This window comes from Anthonomus grandis, chromosome 16 (genome assembly GCF_022605725.1).
Source record: "Anthonomus grandis grandis chromosome 16, icAntGran1.3, whole genome shotgun sequence".
NCBI classification, from domain to species: Eukaryota; Metazoa; Arthropoda; class Insecta; order Coleoptera; family Curculionidae; genus Anthonomus; species Anthonomus grandis.
Genome location: NC_065561.1, coordinates 8356141 through 8381348, shown reverse-complemented (window position 1 = coordinate 8381348; position 25208 = coordinate 8356141). Strand labels below are relative to the sequence as shown.

Below are 25208 nucleotides of genomic sequence, written 5' to 3'. Positions count from 1 at the left end.
TGTAATTACAATATATTTTTTTGATAACAAGAATTTTTTTATGTTTACAGTAAGTTTATCAGTAAGGACTTAAGTTTCGTACTTAATATACTAAGACGTTTCCTCGCACATTCATTCTTCTGCAAGTTTTGATTGATAGAGGTCTAAAAAACAAAATGGTCGGTATATTTTCAACAAGATGGCCGTCCTCCTTATAATGCGGTTATAGTCAAAAAATTTTTAACAAAATGCTTTTCCTAACGGTCTTGTTAGTGGGACGAGCGATATTAAATGACTTTCTAAATCTCCAGATTTGTCTCCAAATGTCTTTTGAGCGACAAATCTGAATTAGACAATGACATTGTTGAGGTTATCTTAGGTAGACCTTTTACAAACACGAATTTAGTGAGGCAAGAAATTTAGAGGAAATATGAGAGAAAATTGTTGAATGTGCCAATTGCATTTTACAAGATACACTTTTGGAAGTGTTTTTTAGCCAAAGAAGGAGGTTTAGGTACAGTTTAAGGCTTTTATTTAAAGAATTAATTTTTGTTAAGTTTGTAAAGCCTGCATCATAAAAATATTTTAAAAACGGCTAAACTTTCGCGTAATATTTTGCGAGATTTTTGCTGCAACTATACCGCCTATCAAAGTCAAACGCTCACAAACGTCAAACTAAAAAACAAGGACGTAGAAAGCGACTAGCAGGGCGTTGCCATATTTCGCCTTTAATCACATTTCTATGCATAATGATTGATTCACCGACTTGTATATTTTCTTATTCTAAAGAAGCCAATAAGCAGAAACATCTATCGGCAAATAAATACCACCCTTACTTTTTCTGCGTCCTTAATTTTAGACTATCTCAAAGAACTATTTTATTGCCATTTAAGTATTTGAGTAATTGTGTTAAACAATTATAAAAGTGTTCTTTAGAAAAATACTACAGTTTTTTAGCTGAATTATTTTGTTCGTAATTTTTATTAAATGCACCTGAATCCTGATTATGTTTTTTATGTAAATCAAAGATACCTTAAAAATTCCTTGGGATTATTCTATAATTTGGTCAAAATTGACCAAAACCGACAAGTTAATGTTTTTGGACCTTTACCAACAAAAGTTTTTGGTTATACATTGTGCGAAAGATTGGGAAATATTGAAACGGAAGATACTACAGACCAAAATATGTGAATTGACCGAAACATATCTTAGTCCAAAAGTTGATAGTTTGCGAGATACAGGTTGTCAAAGTTACAATTTTATTTTTCCTTATTTCTTGAGAAGCATTTCAGATTTTGCCATAAAACTCGGTATAGGAAGGTTTTCTAGTATGATATACAAAGACTAAGTCGAAGAACCAGAAACTGGTAAAAAATTATTTTAGCCTTATTTTGATTCAAGTTTTGAGTAATAAAAACGATTTGGTTTTTAGGTAGTTTTGCTCGAAATATGGACCGACATAGTGAAGTTAAGGTTGAGAATGTAGCTTGAGAATTTCAAATTTTCAAATATACATACAGTCATTACCATTTTTTTAAAGAAAATGCTTCATACAAAGTGTAGCTACAAAGAAAATGCGTCCATACTACCTACAAAAAGTACATGGTTTAAGCGGGAATGATTACCCCGTAAGGATAGAATTTTGTACATGGCTCTTACGCAAGTTTAACCACGACAATGGAATTACTTACGTTATTATAATTTTTCAACGAAGCAGGATTTCGAAGAGATGGGCTAGCATAATCTTCACTTTTATACGGGGACAAGAAAATCCTCACACAATAAGACAAACCCGCCAGTAGAATTTCAAATTAACTAATAAGCAGAAATAATTAGACAATATTTCATAGGACCCGTTCAGTTACGACTTAGACTAAATGGCCAAGGGTATTGACAATTTCATAAACAACAACAATTGCCCATTCTGCTGGTTGATCTCCCATTACAAACACGCATGAATATGTAGTTAATGTATGACGGCGCTCTACCTCATTTTAATTTATTAGTTAGAGAGCATCTTAATAGAGTTTGTCTAAGCCAATGGATAGACCGATCAGGAGCTCTATCGCGGCCGGCTAGATCGCCAGATTTAAATCCTATCGATTTTTTTTTCTAGGGTAATTTAAAGCGATGCGTTTGCGATACACCAGGAGGTGATCTTCGACAAAGAATTTTACACCATAACTAGGAATGAAAAATAACATCCAAATGCAATGGAAAGAATTTTTGCAGCAAGGATTAGTTTCTCGTGCTCGAGAGTGTAACAGGCAAGCAATTTTTATAGTTAGTATTTTCTTTTATTAGTTTTATTGCCATCCTCATTTATTACACTTATAAACCATAGCTACTACTACTATACACTACTACATACTACTACTATAATAACTACTAAGATATTATCCAAAGCAAGTTGATTGTTATTTTATCTTCATGTTACAAATAATATACTGGAACTTTTGAAAACAAATATCTCGAAAACTATTAACTTTAAACACTAAGTAGTAAGTAGACCTTTTTTGTTGTTGAAATATGAGAAAATAAGATTTTTTCGGTCAATTGTTGTATTCAATGTAGCACAAAATTGTTATGATGAGTTATTTACCGAAATAGTGCTGAGGATGTCACCCTCTAGAAGTTTGGCCATAAAATGTAACGAAGCATTGTTTCTCATACTAGAAGAACTTCCTATACTGAGTTTTATGCCAAAACTTGAAATGCTTCTAAAGCAACAACGAAAAATAGAAAATAAAATTGTTACTTTGATATCATGTATCTCGCAAACTATCAACTTTTAAACTAAGGGATTTTTGGGTCAATTCACATATTTTTATTGTTGTATCTCCACTATCGAGATTTCCCAACCTTTGGCAGACACACGGTATAAGAAAATATATTTGATTTAGCAATTTATGGAACAGCTTTAATGCTTAGAGCAGGTTATTTTACCAGTGTTAGTTTTGCCAGAATTGAGTATGTGTAGTTAAGTAAATTTAATATTTAAAAAATATTATAAATGAAGCAAACAATGCAAACCGCAGGCGTGGAGCTGCAATTGTACCTTTAAATAATCCTCCAGCCGTGTTTAAGCTAGATGTTCTTCCTAAGATGTGTAAAAAATTATTTAAATTACTGTTTTTATCTTTTATTAGATGTTCATAACATTCTAATAACTTTTAACAGTTTAATGAAATTATTTTATGAGATTATTAAATAGTAATAAAGTATTTTTTTTGTTTATGCCTAACAATTTGATTTCTTTGGATTTTTTTCAATTCCCAGGTACTTATTACAAATTTGGTTTCATGTAAGTGATGAGTGAAAGGATATGTCTAGCGGTATTGTGTCATCTCTAAAACAAATTATACACTAGCTATTTCCTGTCTTCTAAAATACTATAGATCTACTGAAGCTAGTATAATTAACTTACCACTAGACAACGGACTGTTAGAAGTATAAGAATGTGCAGTTGGTGATAAGGCCGGCTTAGAAAAATTTCCTTGCGGAGATAGGGGTGCTGCTCTGTGCAAGGAACCTCCCGGTGAAATGGGAGCAGCTCTGGACAAAGATCCACCAGGTGATAGCGGAGCGCTTACGCTTGAAAACGGCTTTGGACCGCCGACGTTGCTTGACTAAAAAAAAACATTGTTTTTATTATTAAAATATTATGGTTGTATAAATATTTTCATTAAAGATATTATTATGTTTTAATGACTTACTGGGAAAGTGGGTGAATAACCCGATGTCTTTGGGGACAGTGGCGAAGAAGCTGGCAAATGGCTCGATAGAGCGGCGGATATTTGGTTTGCTGGAGGTTTACTGAAAATTTAATTAATTTTTAGTAATAATAAATTATGTACAAATGTTTTTAAGTTAAATAAGAGGTTTTGTTTAACCAGGTTTCAAAAAATATGATTGATAATCCATTTTACTACTTCTTATGGTATTGACAGTAATAACAGATAACACAAAAATTAATTTTAAGTAGCTACAAAGAAATACTTAAGTGTACTTATTACCACAAAAAGGAGTGTATGGCAGTTTTCAACTGATAATAAATATACTCCTTATGGCTATAATGTATATCTATAAAATACAAAGCAATAAATGAAATAAAATTCTTATCCGACGCTGTAGCACGTTAATGATATAATTTGCATACTTATACAATTTTTGGTTAAGAAGCAAAAAAAAATCCGCTATAAAACACAACTGAGACGGAGATGGGATAAAAGCAATCTTATATAAAAAATGATAAACCCTATTGTAAATTGTACTTGGCACTTTTAGTTTAGATTTATACTCTATTTCAGAAGTGTCTAGAGCAATAAACTGGGGAATGCCGTTCTGTTTGGCTACATTTCGTGGTAGTTCATAGGCGCAGGTACTTATAATATTTATGAATGTAATTTTCACGGATTAAATGCCTTTATTTTGAAAGAGATTAAATACTAAATAAATACTTTTAATCCTTTTGTATAGGTACCTATCTTTTAACGCTTTGTAACATGCAAAAATGGGGTCAGGTAATATATACAGACTATAAATACTTTTAAATCATATTTTAAACGTTAGTAGTCACTGCTACGCTGTAGTGTAATCACAATATTATTATCCCAATATTTAAAAAATGGAGGTATTCAGTCCAACGAAAAGATGTATTAAAAATTCTCCACTATCGCTGAGTGAAAAAGTTATTATTTTAAATGTACATGATTGCATAAAACACGATTACCCTAGTTTTACTGTGCAAGAAATTGTTGAAAAATGTTCTCGAATGAGTGGAATTGGAAAGTCCACCATTTTCAAATTGTTGCGGGAAAGAAAAGTAGCAGGTCAAGTGGAATCTCCCAAGCAAAAGCCAGGACGACCTACAAAAGTCCTTGATGAAAATGCTAAATGTATAATTCGAAGAAAAGTTCACTCTTTTTATTTTAAAAAGGAAATACCCACCCTAGACAAAATTTTAATGGAGCTTGGCCGAGATGACAGTATTCCGTTGATAAGTAGAAAACTTTTATGGAAAACTTTAAAAAATATGGATTTTGCCTGGGAAAAGCATAACCGCAAAGCACTTTTACTGGAGAGCGACGAAATTGTTTGTTGGAGACGACAATACTTGAGAAGTATCAAGCAGTACCGCAGGGAGCAAAAGAAAGTTTTTTAGAGAGACGTGGATTAACGAAGGTTATATAGTCCAAAAAATGTGGCAAGACAAAAATATAACCAGTGCTCGCCAAGCTTTCATAGAAGGCCTGTCTACGGGTATTAAAGTACCTTCGGGAAAAGGAAAAAGACTTATAATCACACATATTGGAAGCGAAGAGGGATTTTTAAAAGAAGGTCTGCTAACCTTTGAGTCGACTCGCACAGGAGATTACCATGAAGACATGAACTCAGACGTTTTCGAGGACTATTTTGGTGAAATGATAAAATTTCTTCCGGCTAATTCGGTGGTGGTTATGGATAACGCAAGCTATCATTCACGGCGAATAGAGAAGACGCCAACTTCAAGTTGGAGAAAGCAAGAAATTATCGATTGGCTGACTGCAAAAGGTATTGCGTTTGAAGCAAATTTGATAAAAAAAGAACTGCTGGCAATAGCAAACTTACACAAAACTCGTTTCATGAAATACGCCGTGGAAGATATAGCCGAAAAATATAATATAACTGTACTGCGCTTACCGCCATATCATTGCGAACTAAATCCTATAGAACTGATATGGGCGCAGGTAAAAGGATTTGTAGCAAGACAAAACACGACTTTTAAAATGAAAGATGTTAAGCTCCTGTTTGATCAAGCCATTACGGAAGCGACACCAGAGAATTGGCGAAAAGCAGTCCAGCATGTAATTAAGCAAGAGGACAAAATGTGGGATCTTGACAACCTCATCGATCAGACAGTCGATCCTTTAATTATAATGTCAAGAGGTGATGACAGTTCGTCAGATGACGAAGAAGACTACAATCTATTATAATTTAAAATTGTTATACACTGTTCAAAAAGTGCCAGATCCAAAAGTGACATTTTCAACTGTTTTACTCTACATATTATGTTCAATAAATTTGTGAAAAAAATATATTATTCCATTTAAACAAAAGTAACTTTCTAAAATAAAATAGTATTTAAGTACATTAATTATAAGGTAACAAACAAGTCCCAGTTGCACGCCTTTGGCGAACCGTTTTCAATGTTTATCAGTGGGTAACAATGGGCAAAACTCATAAATTGACCCAAAACCGGGTGGCACTACCTGCAATCAACGAAAAGAAAGAATTTCACATTGAAACTTATACCCAACTAAGGTAGTGGCATAAAATATTGGTGGATCACCAGGTACCACTTTTGCATACCTAATGAGGTTTTATTGCTCTACACACTTCTGAAATAGAGTATAGTTTATGAATTTATTAGCAAGTTTTTGTTATATCGGTAATGATGCTGGTTTTAAACTTTTCAAATCAGAGGGTATATTATTATATAGCATGTAAATATTATACGAGAATGATCTGGTAAATAGACGTGTTTTATGCAAGGTGGAGATAGCAAATCCTTAAATCTTAGATTTAAGGTCTGAACGTCGGATCTAAATTTAATTTTTTTGTAAAGATATGGAGGGCTTTTTTTGAAAATTAAAGCATGAAACAAAACCACTGAGTAAAGTTTACGACGGTTTTCCATGTCAAGCCAATTTGAAGGTTTTAATTTGTTAATAACTGGGTCGAATTTTCTTATACCATATACAAACCTCAAACAGGCTCTCTGAACTCGCTGCACTCTATCTTTATCCTGCTTGATCAAACAGGGACCATAAACCGCATCACAATAATTAAAGTGGCTCAATACAAGTGCGTCTGTTAAAGTTAATTTTAGTTTCTGATTTAATGCATGCCTATGTGGATACAATAATTTTAAATTGGCATTTGTACACATAAAGAAACATGGTCGGTGAATCATAATTCGGTATCTAATATAACTCCCAGGTTCCTTGCTTTCTGAACACAGCATAATTATGAATTATTTAATTTAAAGTTGGTTTTTTATATCGCTTTTATGCTTCCCAAAAATTAGTAGCTTGGTTTTTGTGGGATAAAGTCTTAAATGATGTTGTTCTGAGATTTTGACCAAGCGTTTTAAGTCTTCGTTAATGCGTAACTGTGCTTGTGCTCCATTATTTTATATGTTGGCGTAAAGTAACTGTTTATCATCAGCAAAGCTAAAATTTGTACGGTGTTGAACTGCATGTATTATATAACAAGTATAAATACAAAGGAGCAACGGTGAAAGCCCAGAACCCTGGGGGGCGCCACAGTAGAGAGAATCTTTGTCCGAGCAGCCTTTATCTGTTTGCACATATTGAACTCTTTCAGATAAATAACTTTTGATTGGATTAACAGCATCTTCAGAAAGTCCAATATAGTTTAATATTGCAAAAAGTAGTTCATGATTTATCCTATCAAAAGCTTTTGTGTAATCTAATAGTATAAGAACACAAGAATTTCCAGCATCCAGACTTGACATGATCGAATCAGTGACATCTAATAATGCTGTACAACAGCTGTTTTTCTAAATCCTGATTGGCGTAAGGGGAGAATATTGTGTGCATTTAAGTGTCAAATATTTTTGAATATGGTAATAAGGTTGATATAGGCCGTAATTATAATTAATTAAACACATTATAATCCGTCGGTTCATTTTTAGTTTTTGGTAGTGGGAAACCTCAGTAATTTTCCAAAACTATGGAAACGTATATGTCAGTATGCTACAAGCAATATCAGCAATATTAACTAAGAACTTTAAAATGTGTGGACAGCAAAGCTTTAACATTTTACTATTAAGGCCATCCGAACCTAGGGCATTCCATTTGATAGAAGATAAAACTGAAAGGACTTCTCTTTCATCGGTCATTCCAAAAGCTAGTTTTTCAGTAAAATCTCATACTTCACTATTGGTGTAAAAAGATATCAAATTTGGATCTGGTTGCTTCAGCTGTGAAACCTGTAGAAAAAAATTGTTTATTTCGTTAGGAATATTAATGTTGCTTGGAATGTCCCCTTTAGATCTTGTATTCGATATATTCAGTTTCCTAAGTGAATTCCATAAAAGTCCACAGTTACCCCTATTTGTATTTATAGTGTATTGTAAAAAAAGCTCTCTCTGTTAATGGCGCATGTAGTTTCATTTATAATTTTTTTGTAAAACGTTCAGTTATCAGGTGTCATATTTAGTTTAAATTTATTGTAAGGTTTGTCCTTTTGTTTAATCAAACATGTGGGAAACACACGCAAAGCACACGGCAAAAGTGAACCAAGGTTGATTTGTTTGTTTAAATTTAACAGTTTTGTAGGGAGCCAAACAATCAAATAGGTTTAATAATAATTGAATAAAGCAAAGTACTTTAAGATTTGAGTCGTTAAGATAAAAAATATTATCAAAGGGTGTACCAGCGAAACATTGAAGAAAATTGTTTTTATCAATCTTGATTTTTTGGCAGAGTTGGTATTTTTCATTGCGTTTGTGAAATAAGACTGTTCATACACTAAAAAATGATCTGAGAAATTGTTTACGTCATTAGTACCAAACATATCATGTTTATATCCTTGTGAGGGCACTAAAATAACATCTATTAGTGTTGAGGTATGTTCAGTTATTCGTGTTGGACTATCTATCGCCTGCTTCAGATCAAACATTTCTATTGTCTTTGAAAAATTTAAGGTTCTTGGATCATTCAAATTAGGCAAATCTATGTTTATGTCCCCACCACATACCAAATCATGGCAGTTTGTATGCAATTGGGATACGCTATTTTCGAAAGAACATAGAAAATCAGAGACATTACCCGTCGGTGGTCGGTATACAGTACCGATCACGATATTTTTATTTTTTAATTTAATCTTAAACCAAGCCTCCTTGAGTAATAAGGAGCACCTTAAATGTAACGGTTCAAAATCAATTGTATTTAAGATATCAATTCCGATACCTCCACTTTATTTTTTTTTCTTTTAATTTAAGTATTAATTAGGTATTTGGTATTTCCGAGTTATTATTAATAGAAACCAATGGACCCCGTATATTTTTGCAATTGACAATTTCATCATTAACAACTATCAATAAGCTGGCGAATGTGAGCAAATGTGGAGGAAATTCAACGCGTTGATATTTTTTGATCGCCAATAGTAAAAAAAAATTAAAAAGGCGGCGTTAAAATAAACAAAAGATGGCCTTCGCTTGCCGTCAAAATATGACATGCGCTCTCCACCTCGCGACTTTCCAACACAAAGTACAATCCTTAAATTTTCCAAAATAATAAGAGTCTAATAAGAGTAAGACTAAGTAATAAGACTGTCTAATTCATATTAGACAATAGTAATAATACTAAACTTTTGCGGTTTTAGGGCCTGAAATAAATGTATGAAGGGCATAACATCACGTTTTTTTAAAATTTTAGGCTTGGTTTCGCAAAAAATATGAAGATGTTAGAAACAAGATCAAGACAATATTTGTAAATATTATATTTTCGAATTTTGAAATCAAAACGAGAAATTTAGATTAAAAGATGATAATAGGTAGAGAGCAGCCTTAATATTTTAAAGACACGTTTTACAATAATGTAATAAGTAAGACATTTTGTTTAAGGTTGCAGTAAATCCTCGCGGTTCCTCAATTTTCTTTGGAAACTCTTGCCATCTTGCCAATTTTCTTTGGAACTGAATATACCTAGGACGCAGATTCAGAGAAAAAAAATAGGTATCGACCATATAGAATCCATATTAGCCAAGAACTTAAGCCAGGAGACAGCGCAAGAAGGCTTTAATTTTGCAATTGGCTTAATGCAATGTTACATGAAGATAAGAATTTTTTTAATTAAATTAATATAGACGGATGAAGGCAATTTCTCCACGAGTGGTTTTTTTGACACAAATAATAATCATTATTAAGCAGTCGAGGTCCGTATCAGAATCAGCAAATTCGAAGACAGGGACGGGAGTCGTTTAATGTTTGGATTAGGCTATATAGAAACAAAATTTGAGGACCAGTTTTCTATTATAGAAATTTGAATTCCGAACGATACCTAAATTTTCTACAAAACGATATATTTGATGCCCTAGATGACGAGCCATTGACTATCGTTCAGCAATTATGGTGGCAACAGAATAGGGCATCACCACATAATGGTATTGCTTTGTGTCAGTTTCTTATTCAAACTTGCAGTTCGCTGGCCTGCCAGAAGCCCCGATTTGTGACATCTTGAATATTTTTTATGGGGATATTTAAAAGACCGTTTAATTAAAGACACAAAATATAAATGTTTTACGCCACAATTTTACTTTGGAAATCACAATTTTTTCAGGCAAGAGGAAGAATGATCCAACGGGCATTCATGAGTAATCTGCGCTAGTGGATGCAGAAATGTATTGAAGTTGAAGGAGGATTGTCCTATGGTTGGAACCTTTGGTGTGATGCTCAAATTTCGAGACTCGTAATTTGAAGGAGGATTATTTAAGTATTTTATGTAGTTTTTTTTATTGTATTCAAAATTTAATTAGTGTTAAAAGTTTAAGTCTTATTTGGGTTTTTGGTGGCAGGATTTGAAAAAAAAACGTCATATTTATCAAATATATTTCTTTGCTTTTTGTTACAGTAGTTTTTTTAAAAGACGTTAGATGTTTAAAGTATAGTTTATTTAGTTTATATATCGGTAATTTTGACAAATTTTGTTTTGTAAAAAATGTGAGTTTTTAATATTAAATTTGCTGATAATATTGATGATATGTCATAGGTATTTTATAAAATTAAGTCATGGGGTGGTCTAGATTATAATATTAATATTAGATTCGAATAGTTCCGGATCTTCGGTACTATTCGAATTTTTTTAAATTTTAAAACGGTATTTTTTTAAGTACCTAATTAGCAACTCTGCCATAATTTAACCGACCTTGTATCCCTTACGGTTTCCGAGATCCCAATGATGAGGGTCGAATTTGGGCCACCCTGTACTGTAGCCTGGACCAACAGAACAAAAAATTCACAAGTTTTAACTGGAATAAATAGCCGCCCTCAGTTAACAAGTATCATGAACTTAAACGGATAAACAGCCCATCTGGAAAATCTAATACGGCACGAGAAGTACTGAAAGGAGATATTGAAGATAAACGAGACATAATGCGAAAGAAAAAGTCCAGGCTTAAAAAGTTAAGAGACTGAAGAAACATAAATGATAATACTCTGATGCATCGGGCCCTACATAAAGAAGAATTTGCTATAGTGGTCGCCTACCTCAATACAGACGGCACATGAAGGAAGAGAAGGAATGATTCAAAGATAACCTTAACATGAATAGGAAAGCTTTTTCCAAAAATAGTCAAAATTAAAGCATCTTAAGTGCCAATAAATGTGATTGATTTTAAGAATAATCAAACTTTGAAATATACCTAGTAATAATCCTCCTTGGCCTGATGGAGAAGAAGACCCACTGGGAAGAAGCTGATCTCTTAATAATGGAGGTCAGCAACCTCCCAAAACCACGCAAGGTGGTGGCTAAGGTGCCGGGTTCCGTCGAGGAACCGAAAGTCCTCCTACACATGCTGGATGTACAAAATAACATCAGCATCAGCCTGTGGACAGTACTTCCCACAATGGAGGACCAGAATGGCAAAGGCTACCTGGCAACCTTTCTAGATGAGGGATCATGGGCCAATGTGAGAAAAGTGAAGCAATCGCTATACGTCAGCATAAATCTGAGGCTCTTGAGTAAGCTCCAGGAGAAGGAGGTCAAACAAACTCCAACAGAGATGAAAAGACCTATGCCGGGAACCGTAAAAACAGACCTGCATGAAGCAAGATTATTACAAATAAGCTTACACCACTGCAAGGCAGTAATCGCGACCTTGAATAACTACATGGCCGATAATGATACTTAGATATATATTTACAGGAGCCAGACAAGAGGACCATAAAAGAAGACTCGTAAACCAAACCTCGACTTGGTCAAACCAAAAAGAGGGATCCAACCCAAGAAGCATCTTTATAAGAAAAGATGTAGGCCACACCGCTATAGGAGTTTTGCGACATGGATGCGGTGGTGGTCAAATTGCAAATTAAGACAGCGGAAAAGAGCTACGATACAACAATAGTATCAGCACATGTCCCATACGATCAATAAGGGTAACCTCACTTAGGAGACTGGTAGATCAGAAAACCTTTTAATAGGATGCAATACCAGTGCACACCACACTATTTGAGGTAGCACTCAAATAAACAAATCAGGTGAATCACCATTAAATTACTATGAAGCTTCGGGACTAAATATATACTTAATGTGGAGAACGAGCCGACATTCGTCAATGTACTCCACAGGGAAGTAATTGAACTAACTGTAGGTACGATACGCATTTGTGACCTTGTGACAAACTGGCATGTATCTGACAAATACAGGCCCAATACCTGACTCCTGATATTCGAAACAGGAGCAAAAGAGAGAACTGGGACCTCGCAAAACAGGTTGTAACCTTTGAGAAAGTTAAACTGGCCGATAGACACCTTCTAAACATTTAGATCTCCCGAAATAGATGGTATCATATCCATCATGCTACAGCAGGGCAAAGAACTGCTGCCACCTGCGTTATGTGAAAAAAATTGTATCATCACATCTTCGCTGTGAGATACTACCACGAGGAGGCAACCAGGCTCATGTCAAGAGCTTTGAACGTTGTCGAGTACTGGTGCATGAAAGAACAACTAAAGAGCAAAAAGGCTACTGTCGAATGGCGCAACGACTCTAAATAAAGTTAGGCACAATGCCCTATTCCATAAGATACAGGATCTTGGGCGTGTGGTACTAAGAACGAACAAAACCAAAGTCACACAGCCAGACAAACCCTTCGTAAGGGAAGAAGACTACTGAGCACAGAAGGTACCCGGCTTAGGCAATGCGATTACTTAGTATGGTATACTGCATCCATACAATCGAAGATCGGGATAGCATTGGGCGTACTAGAGGATGGACAATAGGCACAAAAATTACTGGGAACAACTGCCACAGCTGGAACCCTCTAAACAACTTTTGGGCAGCCTGCCCTTCAGGAAGGGCGAGAACATAATGAGGCAACAATTGCAAAAGGTAGCAGGGCCGCTCATAGGCCATGCACCCTGCAGGAACTACCTACATAGACTCGGGAAACCAGATAGAGATTGTGACTCTACATAGCGAGAAGAGGAAAAAAAATACCCTTTACATTCTATAGTTCTGCGAAGCATTCAACCAGACTGACAAAATACTGGACTTCTCAGAATATGTGGAAGAAAATCTATGAGGCACAATAGGACTGTAACAGAGCAGACCGCAGTGCAGGGAACCAACCAGGTCTAGTGGGGAAGTTTTTGTAAGTACCAAGCAAGGAGTTCCACGCTACCGGGGGTTCAAGAACTACCGGTGTTCATAAAGAAGTTTTTTGCCGACAAAAAAATCCTGGAAAAATGCAATCATTAAAGTTAAAATTATAAACTTATAAGTTACTAAAAGAGCAATCCAATTTATTACTGGAAATTAAGGTAACACAGTAATTTAGACCTAAAAGCAATACCAAGTTGCAGCCACTTCCACAAAGAGAGGTTCGTTATCTCGGTCATTATGTCTGGATTTTTATTGAGTAATATCAATTCGATTAATGGTATTTTTTTTAAATTTAGTAGCACTCTATAATTTTTTTTTATAATTTCCCATTTATAAAAAAAGGGTAATTTTACTTATTTGTTACATAAATAACTATTTTATATGCTAATATTTATCTAATTTAATTAAATTATTTATTAAAAAATCATTAAATATACTTACGGAGCAACGTCTCCAAGCACTCCGGGATTATTGATAGCAATAGCTGCCGATTTTGCGTGGATATCACAGTACAACTTATTGTTGATATTATAATAGCTGTAATAGAGAATTTTACGTATTTATATTAATTTGAAATCTTTAAATTTTCCATAAAATTAACTTACCCCACGTTCTTCAAAGAAGATCCACAAGTTGAACACTTAAAACATTCAACGTGCAGGTTCTTATCTTTTATCCTTACAAATACTCCTCTGAAATGGTAAGAAAGTAAAATTAGATTAAGATGCAAAAATTAAATTGCAAAATTGTATTTAACTCTCTTAAAAAATACAGCATGCAATAAATTACGAAGCTTTAGCAAAATAATTCTAAGCATACCCTAAACATGCAGCTTATTCCTACGAAATGCAATAAAAATATTTTTTCAACTTAGGATATACCTACTATAATAGACAAATAAATTTATACCAAAGCAAGACGTGTTAGATAATAAAATACAAAGAAGGAGACAGTACAAAGTACAACAGAGAAGACAGTAGGAGACGGAGACAAATCATAGAGCGCCAACAACTTCTAGTAGCATTCTTATCCAAACTTTACTAAATTCCAATTGTTCCCAAGAAGTCAACTTATAATTTTAGCCATACTTAAGCAATTAAATTAATTAGAAAACCTTAAGAGTTTATAAATTTTTGTAAACAAATTTTCATTTCTTTATAATTTGAAACAAAGTATTTTTAAGGATTGGACTAATTTGCTTAAAGAAGACACATAAAATTGGTGTCTTATCCTGTAAAATATATTTGCAACATATTTAGTTTGGACAGAAAACAACAGAATCCTTAGCTCACTACTCAAGATCCTATGTTTGGATAATTAACTACTTCATGCTGTAATGCTGTAAATAAGAAGAGGAGACATGACATCGATCCAACATAAGTTGGACTTACACAATCACCCTTTCGCAATCGGTGCAGATTGTGGCGCTTTCGTGATCAGAAGTCTGTGGTTGGTTTGTGGATGATGATGATTGATATTTTGGACTCGCACTTCTTCTAGTCCCTCCGTTTGTGGCGGATAGATATTCGGATCGAATTACTAGGAGACAAGATGGTTTAGTTTATTATTAATTACAATTTAGAATAGTTTTACTGGGATGTAATTGGTAACTTTTCAATTTGATATGTTATTTTTCTGATTTTTTTTTAAATTTAAAACATAACGTATGCCTATTATTTTAAAAAATATTATCTTAATCCCAGGAATATACTCGTAAAATATCTGTATTGAATTTTGTAAAACCGTTGCATATAAATTATAGTTATCTTAAAAAAGTACCTGTCTTCTCTTTTAAATCAAAAGAAAAAGAAAAAGATAGTATATAAGATACTAAAAGAAAAGGCTGCGTCATACAAAATGTTTGTTTGAAATGCTTCTTTTAATGTTAAGATAAATGTGTAACATCTTACTAAGAGTAATTAAAATATCCATTGATCATTGCATATAACCAGCAATAACGCCAATAAATCAAAAATTGCTAATAAAGTCGTAACCTAGGATTGTACATAAACATATATCACATATATGCAGAGTATCTGCGAAAGGCTACAAAATCTCGAAACTGCAGATAATGTAGACCAAAAATTTCAAACATACCTTAGTTCACAGGTTTATAGTTTGCGAGATACAGGTTGTCAAAGTTACAATTGGATGTTCCATATTTCCTTATTGCTTAAGAAGCATTTCAGATGTTGGCATAAAACTCAGCATAAGAAGGTTTTCTAGTATGAGAAACAAAGCTCTGTTGCTTTTAATGGACAAACTTCTAGAGGGCGCCACTTACAGCAGTATTTCGGCAAATAACTTATCATAACTTTTTTGTACTACCCTGTATTTTTTTTTTTTTTTATGGTAAACACAAGCACAAGAGGAAAGTCCTATGTCACTCTTGGAGTGGTGCTTGCGCGAAGATATTTGTGGGCATTTATCTTGAATCGCTGTAGGTTGTATGCGTCGGGAAATATGTGAGGTGGAAGCCCGTTCCACAAAGAAGATGTTCTCCAGATGAATGAGTCCCGATACAGCGACGTCCTTGGGGTAGGCAGGTGGACTCGATGTTGATGAGCCGCAACTGCTAGACGCGTCCTTCTTGCCGGAACAGCCCTGGGTGGGATCAGCCCTGCCAGCTCAGAGGAGCACTTACCGTGAAAATAACGGTAGAATAAACATAGATCAGCCACCTTTCTCTTGTGCTCCAGACTATCCAGACTCTTTGTCAGTTCTGGTTTGTCGATAAGACGAATAGCTCTCTTCTGTATAGAATCTAGCAGCTTTAAACTATGCTTGGGTGCAGAGCTCCAGACATGCAAGCAATACTCGAGGAAAGGGCGTATTTGAGCCTTATAAAGAGTCAGCAGCTGTTCTGGTGTATACAGTTTTTTCGTTTTGAAAAGCACTCCGAGTTTTTTGGAAGCTGCCCTGGCGATCTCTGCAACGTGGTCATGCCAGGACACATTGTTGGTGACTTCGACTCCTAGAAGATGTAAAGATGATTTCATTGGCAATGTTTTCCCTGCCATAACCAGCTCCGGACCACCAAGGTTAGTCTTCATCGTAAATACTGCAGCCTGCGTTTTTTTAACGTTAAAATTGACCAGATTGTTATCGCCCCACTCTAATATTGCTCTAATATCGTTGTTGGTTGAAGCTACTTGTTGCTGCCTAAGATTCTGAGAAGTTGCGGCTGTCGTTGGTTTGGCGGACTTAAATGTGGAAATAAGTGTGCTATCGTCCGCAAAGCTGTAGATTGGATTGACAGTGGTTCCTAGCAAATCGTTGATATATATCAAGAAAAGGGTGGGGGATAGAATGCATCCTTGAGGGACTCCAGCGTTAATGTTAAATTTGTCGGAGAGGTGTCCATCGACGGCTACTTGGATTGTTCGTTGTTCAAGAAAACTTTTGATCCAATTCAATAATAAGTTTTGTATGCCGATTGAGGAGAGCTTGGTTAGTAGTCCCTCATGCCACACTCTGTCAAATGCCTTGGAAATGTCAAGAGCGACTGAGCGGGACTCGCCGTGCTTCTCTATGGCTTCCGTCCACAAGTGTGTGACGTAAGCCAGAAGATTGCCGGTGGATCTAAGCCGGTGGATAACCGGTGGATCTTGTATACAACATGTGATCAAAAAATCTTATTTTCTCGTGTTTGTTAGAAGTGTCTAAAGTCAATAGTTTTCGAGATATTTGTTTTTAAAAGTTCTAATGCATTATTTGCAAGATGATTATAAAACAGATATATAACATAATAATCAACTTACTTTTAATAATATCTGAGTAGTGTTGCTATGGTTTTTAAATATAATAAATGATGATGGTAACAAAACTAATAAAAGAAAATACTAACTACAAAAATTGCTCAAAGTGAGCATCACCTTGCCTGTTATACCCTCTAGCTCGCCGAACTAATCTTTGCTGCACTCTCCAAAGTATTTAGATGGTATTTTTCATTTCCTGGCTACGGTGGAAAATTCTTTGTCAAAGATCACCTTAAGTTATCGCAAACGCGTCGTTTTAAATCACCCCAGAAGAAGAAATCCATAGGATTTAGATCTGGTGATCTAGCTGGCCACGACACAGGTTCTGATCGACCTATCGATATGTATCGGCTGATAAACTGGATAAACTCTATTTAGATGCTCTCTAACTAATAAACTAAATTAGGTGGCACGTGGTCATGAATAAATCACATATTCAAGGATGTTTGTAATGGAATATCTTTCTGCAGGATGGGCAATTGTGCTTCCTGGCTATTTATTTTAAGTGGTAACTCAACGGGTCTTACGAGTATTAAATATCGTCCAATTATTCCTGATATCTGATATATCATAAGTTAATTTAAAATTGTACTTAGTAAAGTTTTATGATTGCTAAACCTAACTAGTTTTTTTATAAGATGATGCCCAAAGTTTAAGCTCTTCCAAGACTTATTTAGCGAAAAGTTTCTCCATGTCTTGCATAAATCTCATAGTCTTTAGCTACCTATTTCCTTCGTCAATAGTGTACCTAGATTTTGAGATGTATATTTTTTTTAACGATTCAAATAAATATCGTTTAGGGTTTTGGGCTTGTAATATTATTGGTTTGGACTTTTATTTTATTGATCCCTAAACCCAATAATATTACAAACTTTACGGAAAAGAAGTATTGTACTTAGTGGCGGGTTTGTATTATTGTATGAGGATTTTCGTCTGCATATATGTGAAGATTCTGGTAGTTAATCGGCCCATCCTTTCGAAATTCTGCTTCGTCCGAAAATAATTAAACGAAGTAAGTCCATTGTCGTGGTTAACCTTTTTCAAGAGCCTTGTACATAAATGCATAATTTTATAATATCTCTAAAACTATTAACTTTAGACACTTCTAACAAGTGAACCTTTTTTATTGCGTAAATACGAGAAAATTAGATGTTTCGGTCAGTTGTTGTATACAGGGTAGCACAAAACAGTTATGATAATATATTTATCGAAACAGTGCTGTAACTGACGCCCTCTAGAAGCTTGGCCATAAAAAATAATGGACTCTTGTTAATCATACTAGAAAACTTTCCAATATCGAGTTTTATGTCAAGATCTAAAATGCTTCTCAAGCAATAAGGAAAAATAAAATTGTAACTTTGACGTCCCAAACAGCATCGTACATCCTGGGTACGTAATTTTAATGCCATATTTATGTCCATTCATCTATTGTTATAAAAATAACGTATTTAGTACGTACTTTTGGATACGTAGTTCGTACGTACATTAGTTACGTCTCGCGGACGTACATACATGTACATATAAATAGTTGGAAAATGTCTTAGCTCCTATGGATTATACAAGAATTAAAAAAAAAATTACCACACAAAAAAAGGAGTCATGTAAACATTCTAGATACGTCATATTATATCCAAAACATGACGTAAAATGTCCTAAAAGTACGTATATATGACATAGAATCCTGCGGAAAGTAGACGTCCTATATACGTCCATAGTACGTAATACGTCTTTTGAAGTACGTACTGTCTACGTACATTATGTCGTGGAGTACGTACAAAATACGTCTTTAGTACGTATGTTTGGGTCAAGTCACATATTTTGGTCTGTAGGATCTCCAGTTTCGAGATTGCCCAACCTTTCGCAGACACCCTGTATATTGATTTTACCTCGCAAGCTACCAGATTGAAAGTTGACAAGTGAAGGTGTGATCTCCAAATTTGTTGTAGGAAAGACGACAAAAATAGTCTTATATTTATTAAATATGTGGAAAGAATATCAATAAAACTTATGTCATATCGACTGAGTCAAAAAGTAAAATACTCATATTTCTCTTCAAGAATTTGAAATTCTCTTACGACACATACAGACCAAAGAACCTGAAGTATTTATAAAAGCATCAATTAAAATTTCAAGGATTATCACTTGCTACAAGGATAAGCAAAACCGAAGCGCCCACACAAAAAACCCTTTAAAAACACACCCTCGCGATAGCTTTGTACTTACACAATGAGGCGCTCGCATTCTGCGCAAATATTTTGACCGGGTGGTATTTGCGGTTTCGCAGGCGCAGGTTTATTTTGAGGGGCTACAACGTGCCGTAAACCGGCTACACCCTTATTTGGGGCGGATACTATTCCCGAATCTGGTTCTATTTAAGTTAATGTATATAATTTAAAGAATATTACGTTTTGTGATATAGCATGGATTATACTCTTTTTTTAGATATATCTTATTAAGTGTCTTACCTAACAGGCAGAATTTCTCTTTGTAATGAATATAGAAAATACTTTGTACTTAGTAAAAAACATAATAGTAGTAAAAACCGCTTTAAATAAATATTTTTATCCTTCTTGTTTCAACGCCCTAGGAGGGGTAGATGTCACCCTTAAATAAAAATGGGTATCAAGTAATATATCGTTTTAAAGGGCGATCAATTCTCTTTTCAGTGGTATCCTCCTTTGTTGATTTTTGTCTAGCGGTTTTTGAATAATCGTATTAAAGTTGCAGAAATAATTAAACTTGCCTGCATTGAGATTTTGGTTTTTTAATTTATGCAAAAAAACATTTTTTCACTTGATTGATGGATGTGAAAACAAATGTCGGGATTGTTGTCATAGCGATGCCATCGCTCTGTCAACACTTTTAAAATAATTGTGATTTTTTAAAGTTATTGATCATTTTAATAGGTTTGAAATTTGGAATAATTATTTCTGTTTTTTTTTTATTTACTTTTACTGATTTACGTTTATCAAGTTTTTTAATATATGTAAACAATTTCATTTTTGTGATAAACTCTCTTTACTGAACAATAAGTTTAAGACGGAGAGATTTACAAATAGAGAAAAGGTAGATTAAATGATTGCTTCATATTATGTCGCAGAAATGCTAAACGAGCGAGGAAAATATACAGTGAGGGCTTTTTAGAAAGACAACCAGGTTTAGTGACTTTCAGTAGATTGCGAGATAATTTATTATTATAAGTATGGTTCATTTAACAAGCCCAACAGAAATAGAGTAAGTGTCCTGGAAAATCTGCGCACATCGCTTTGGCAAATCGAAACTAATGTGGAAGTCTAAAACAACCACCCAACGAGTTCTCAAAAAGTTTAAATACTGCCCATATCATGAGCACATAGTCAGTGACTTCGAGAAGGAGACTTAGGTCAGTATTTTGTAACTGGTTTCTCGGAAAATGTCAGGAAGCTTCTAGATTTCCTTTAAAAGTGTGGTCGGATAAAAGTAAGTTTACAAATTGGGCTGTCTTTAATAGACATAATAATATTTATTGAGCCGATCAAACAAAATGGGGATTTAATGTTTGGATAGATATTTAAATGGATATGTTTTATTTAATATTTTTAATGACAAGCTTATAGGACCAAGATATTTAGAAATTCTTGAACATTACGTAGATCCCAGTTAAGAAGAGTTGGCTTCATGACATAGCCAACATGTGGTTCCAACAAAATGGCGCCCTGCATACAATTCTGCAATTATTTCTAATTACCTAAATGAACAATATGGAAATAATTGGATAGGAAATTGAGGTCCTATTGCGTGGCCAGCCCACTCACCTAATCTGACGCCCTTTGATTTCTATGTATGAGGATACCTAAAAGATAAATTGTATTACGCTAATCATACTACAGTGGAAGAACTTGAAGCAGCCATTCAACAAGCACTTCAAGAAATTCCACGACAAATGGTCAAAAATCCTTGTTTGGCTATGATTGAGAGGTGTACAGGATATCCCAAATTCGGGGATGACCATTGGAATCTCGGAAACCGTATGAGTTACAGGGTCGGTTAAATGGAGGCAAAGTTGCGCAATTTGGAGCTTATTAAAATGAAGTTTAAAAAATTTTATCCTTCCGGAGTTATTCGATTTATTCGGATTATTTTTTTTTGCGTCATGTTGTAATACATAAAAACAGGCTATAGGAAACTGTTTTTAATTTTCCGATATCGCTTTAAATAAAGTCGGTAGAAGGTAAAAACGATTTTGACAAATTTCGGTTTTTTAAAAATTTTACAATTTTTTAAACGTCATTTTATTAAGCTCCAAATTGCGCAACTTTGCCTCCATTTAACCGACCCTGTAACTCTCACCCTCGAATTTGGGACATACGTACATTGTGTGATAACAAAAAATGGAGGTCTCAATTTTATTTTGGTTAATTGTTGATTTGTTTAATTTCATTTATCGCTGTAACTTAGAAATAATTGTTGTTTCAATTTTTGTTAATCTTAATTAATTAATTAATATTTTAAAGAAATTTGTGTCTTCCGCCATATCAAAATAGGGTCGTTATACATGGTTGAAAAGGTCTTTTTACGTGCTAATGACCTATAAATCTATTATAGCGTGCATAAGAAATAACAAAGTTGACTATGGTTGCAAAAAATTTAAAATGCCTATAAAAATATCGTTAACGTCAATCCATTGGTTATAGTAGATAACCCAACACTACCAAATTTCATTAAAATCCGATTCAAGATAGTGACGATATTGCAGGTTTTCTAAAAATGTAATTTTTAGATTTAGCCCGATATTTTCAAAACCCCTGTATATATTATGGATCTTAATATCTCATCTGATTGGGCTTGGAACAGCAGAACTCTTTCCCTATTTAACCGAAACTATATCTCTACCGTTTACAAAATCCCCATGGATATCATTTTATTTGGGACACCCTGTATTGTTACCCATATCTTAAACCCGTAATTTTTCTTACTTTTAATTGAAGTAGACTCGTTACTTAATGATAAAACTCTTCTTTCTGTCTTACTTAATATCCTTATTATGAAGTCCGTAGATGACTTAACCCAAATATTGGGCAAAGATAAATAGGTTACAATATGATGTTGTCCAAAAAAGATTGCATAAAATATAATACAAAGAGTAAAAGTAGAAGGTAACAACCAATAACAAATTAAAAATTTGAATGGCAAATGCGCCAAATAGGTAAGACACTAAAAAAAATGCTATTTTTTAATAAAATTGAATAAAGATTGACATATTCTTTACCTGAATCATTAGTCGGTTCTGTTGGTTCATTTTCGGCTTCTTTCAGCATACGATAAACAGCACTGTTGGTTGCATCATAGTTCTTCTCATTCTTTTTAAAGTTAACTCTGAAAATTTGTTTACATTAAATCGAAGTTTTGCAAAATTATGATGTTTACCCTAGAGCTCCAGTGGACAGCACCTCACTTTGAGCAGAAATAGTCTCTGCAATGGCGTCTTCAGAATAAAGCTTCAAAGGAGTATTGTATTGTTTGTTAACTAATTTTGGAGCACCACCGTTGACAGCACCGTTGACCTTAATAATATAAAAAAAACGTGTTGGAAGAGTCTAGAATTGTCTTACTAACTATTGCGTCTAATTATATTTTCAGATATTTATATCAATGACCTTTGACCTTCAAATGAAACCGCGTATTCTATTAAAAGATATCCGACCTAAATATTTTACACTATAGAAAACACGACATACCTGTCCAAATGGTTTAGCAGAAACGTTGTGTCCGGTTCCGATAGCTCCAATATTCTCACCGGGGAGAGCGGCCAAAGAGGTTTTGGTTACTGGACTGAAGTTTTGGACTGGTACAGGAGATGGCTTATTCACCGCGCCTACTGGCACAACTGCTGGCTTCCACGTCGATCCACCTCTAAATATTTAAAACCAAAAATAACATTTTTAATTGGGCAGTGGACCAATGATGTGAAAGGTGAAGGGCAAACGACGGTGAACTCCTTTTGCCAACGATTGTCGTGTGGTGTTTTTCTGCCTTTCAAATTAAATAGAAAATATACTCTGTGATGTGTTAGTGTAGTAATTAATAGACAAAATTTTAGATTGCTTCAAGAAATATTCCAAACTTCAAAAATTGCTAAATTACTTTTAATGCTTATGGGCCGAGGAATTAGCAAAGAAGACCGTGGAAAAACTGTTCAAGAAATTGATGCTGTAATGGCAAAATGGGAAGATAATATTGGCAGAAATACTTAATTATTCTATAAGCAAATGAAAAGACATTTTATCAAATGCTTGCCTCATAGTGTCATACATTATTTTAAATGGCAAACAATTTTCCATCTTACTTTGCCAAAAAAATTGATACTTGTTGAAACGAGTTACCAGTAAAAATGTATCATAAGAAATAGTTCATTAAGTCCAATTAGTCGAAAATATATCCTTCAAATATATTCTTCAATCGTCCAATCTTTAGAAGACCAAGTAGATGAAAAGACCAAATAGTGTTGCGATACTAAACGAAAATAATTTGTATTTCCAACAAGAAGAAGCTTCCCCACACTACGTTTTGACAGTTGGAGAGTAGTTTAATAAATAGTTACCAGGGATGTGGATTGGCAGGCGTGGTGCAATTGAATGGCCTACACGATCGCCAGACTTAACACCACTAGATTTTTTCCTTTGGAGGTATTTAAAAAGCAAAGTTTATAAAACCCCACCCAAAAATATTAATGATTTAAAGGATCGAATTACTCGGGAGTACAGATTTATTAGCGGACAAACACTTGCCAATATTCCTGAGGAATTTCCAAATAGACTTTATTATTGTCTCGCGAATAACAGAGCAGTTTTTTGAGCACCTAATAAAATAAATTCTGTGAACTGATTAAAATATTTACTTTTTAAACACCTTTTTACACCCTTACTGTTTGTAAATCTCTAAACTTTTTTTATAACCATTTTTTATACACCACTTTAGGATAGCCATTTGACAGACCAAAGTATGACGTTGATAAAATATTCATTATCAGACTTTTTAGCTCACTATTCGATTGGTAGGCGTGGTGCAATTGAATGGCCTGCACGGTCGCCAGACTTAACACCACTAGATTTTTCCCCTTGGGGGTATTTAAAAAGCAAAGTTTATAAAACCCCACCAAAAAATATAAATGATTTAAAGGATCGAATTACTCGGGAGTACAGTTATTAGCGGACAAACACCTGCCAATATTCCTGAGGAATTTCCAAACAGACTTTATTATTATCTCGCGAATAACGGAGCATATTTTGAGCACTTAAAAAAATAAATTCTGTGAACTGATTAAATTATTTATTTTTTAAACACCTCTTTACACCCTTACTGTTTATAAGTCTATAAACTTCCAATTTTTATACACCACTTTAGGACAGTCATTTGACAGACCAAAGTATGACGTCGATAAAATATTCATTATCAGACTTTTTAGCTCACTATTCGCTAGTACTTCACCCGATTTAATTTTCTTGGCACTGTTGAATAGCCATTTTAATGCTAATTACAATGTGTGACACGATGGGGGTCTCTATCTAATACACAATTAAACGTCCTCTGTAAATCTAGATTGCCGTTTTTTTTTTTAAATTATTAAGGGTGGTTCGTTTTGAAAGGAAAGCAAAACTAAATAGTATTTTACTTTCTATTATATTTGACAGCATGTCATATAAAATGTTTTAGTTCAAAATATTATTGGTAAATATATAATTTTATTTATTTATTAAATTATTTTAATGATTTTAATAACTATGTATTAAACATAGCTATAATGTAATATTTTATTAATTAAAGCAAAATAAAAGCTTATTTTAAATACAAATTACAATGTTCTTTTACTTCTGCGACAAAATTCAGGGACGTTTTCCTTGCATGAAATCAATCAAAAAAGGCGGTAAAGTTGAACATATGAAAAAAACATTTTTTTTGCGAGTAATTATAGTTGACACAACACTGTAAATTTTATTACTTCAGAAGACTTTCAATTTGTAATAAATAGAAAACACATAACTATTACAGCAAATTATACTTTTATCACTCGCTAAAAGGCATGATTCATGCTGGTCTGATG

General features: G+C 34.0%; 1 protein-coding gene across 4 annotated transcripts in view; it reads right to left on the bottom strand.

Annotated features, from left to right (window-relative positions):
* The window catches only part of LOC126745491 (PDZ and LIM domain protein Zasp), a 61998-nt gene that overhangs the window by 5327 nt on the left and 31463 nt on the right, over positions 1-25208 (bottom strand). For 2 of the 4 annotated variants that reach the window (XM_050453357.1, XM_050453360.1), the window contains exons 3-10: positions 22846-23020; positions 22535-22671; positions 22377-22483; positions 14762-14909; positions 13976-14062; positions 13812-13907; positions 3696-3795; positions 3407-3608 (exon numbers count right to left, since the gene is read on the bottom strand). In XM_050453357.1, coding sequence (XP_050309314.1) covers positions 3407-3608; positions 3696-3795; positions 13812-13907; positions 13976-14062; positions 14762-14909; positions 22377-22483; positions 22535-22671; positions 22846-23020 — 1052 coding nt within the window. Of the gene's footprint in view, positions 1-3037; positions 3080-3406; positions 3609-3695; positions 3796-13811; positions 13908-13975; positions 14063-14761; positions 14910-19351; positions 19497-22376; positions 22484-22534; positions 22672-22845; positions 23021-25208 lie in introns of all 4 variants that reach the window. The other 2 variants (XM_050453359.1, XM_050453358.1) reach the window with 2 other exon arrangements.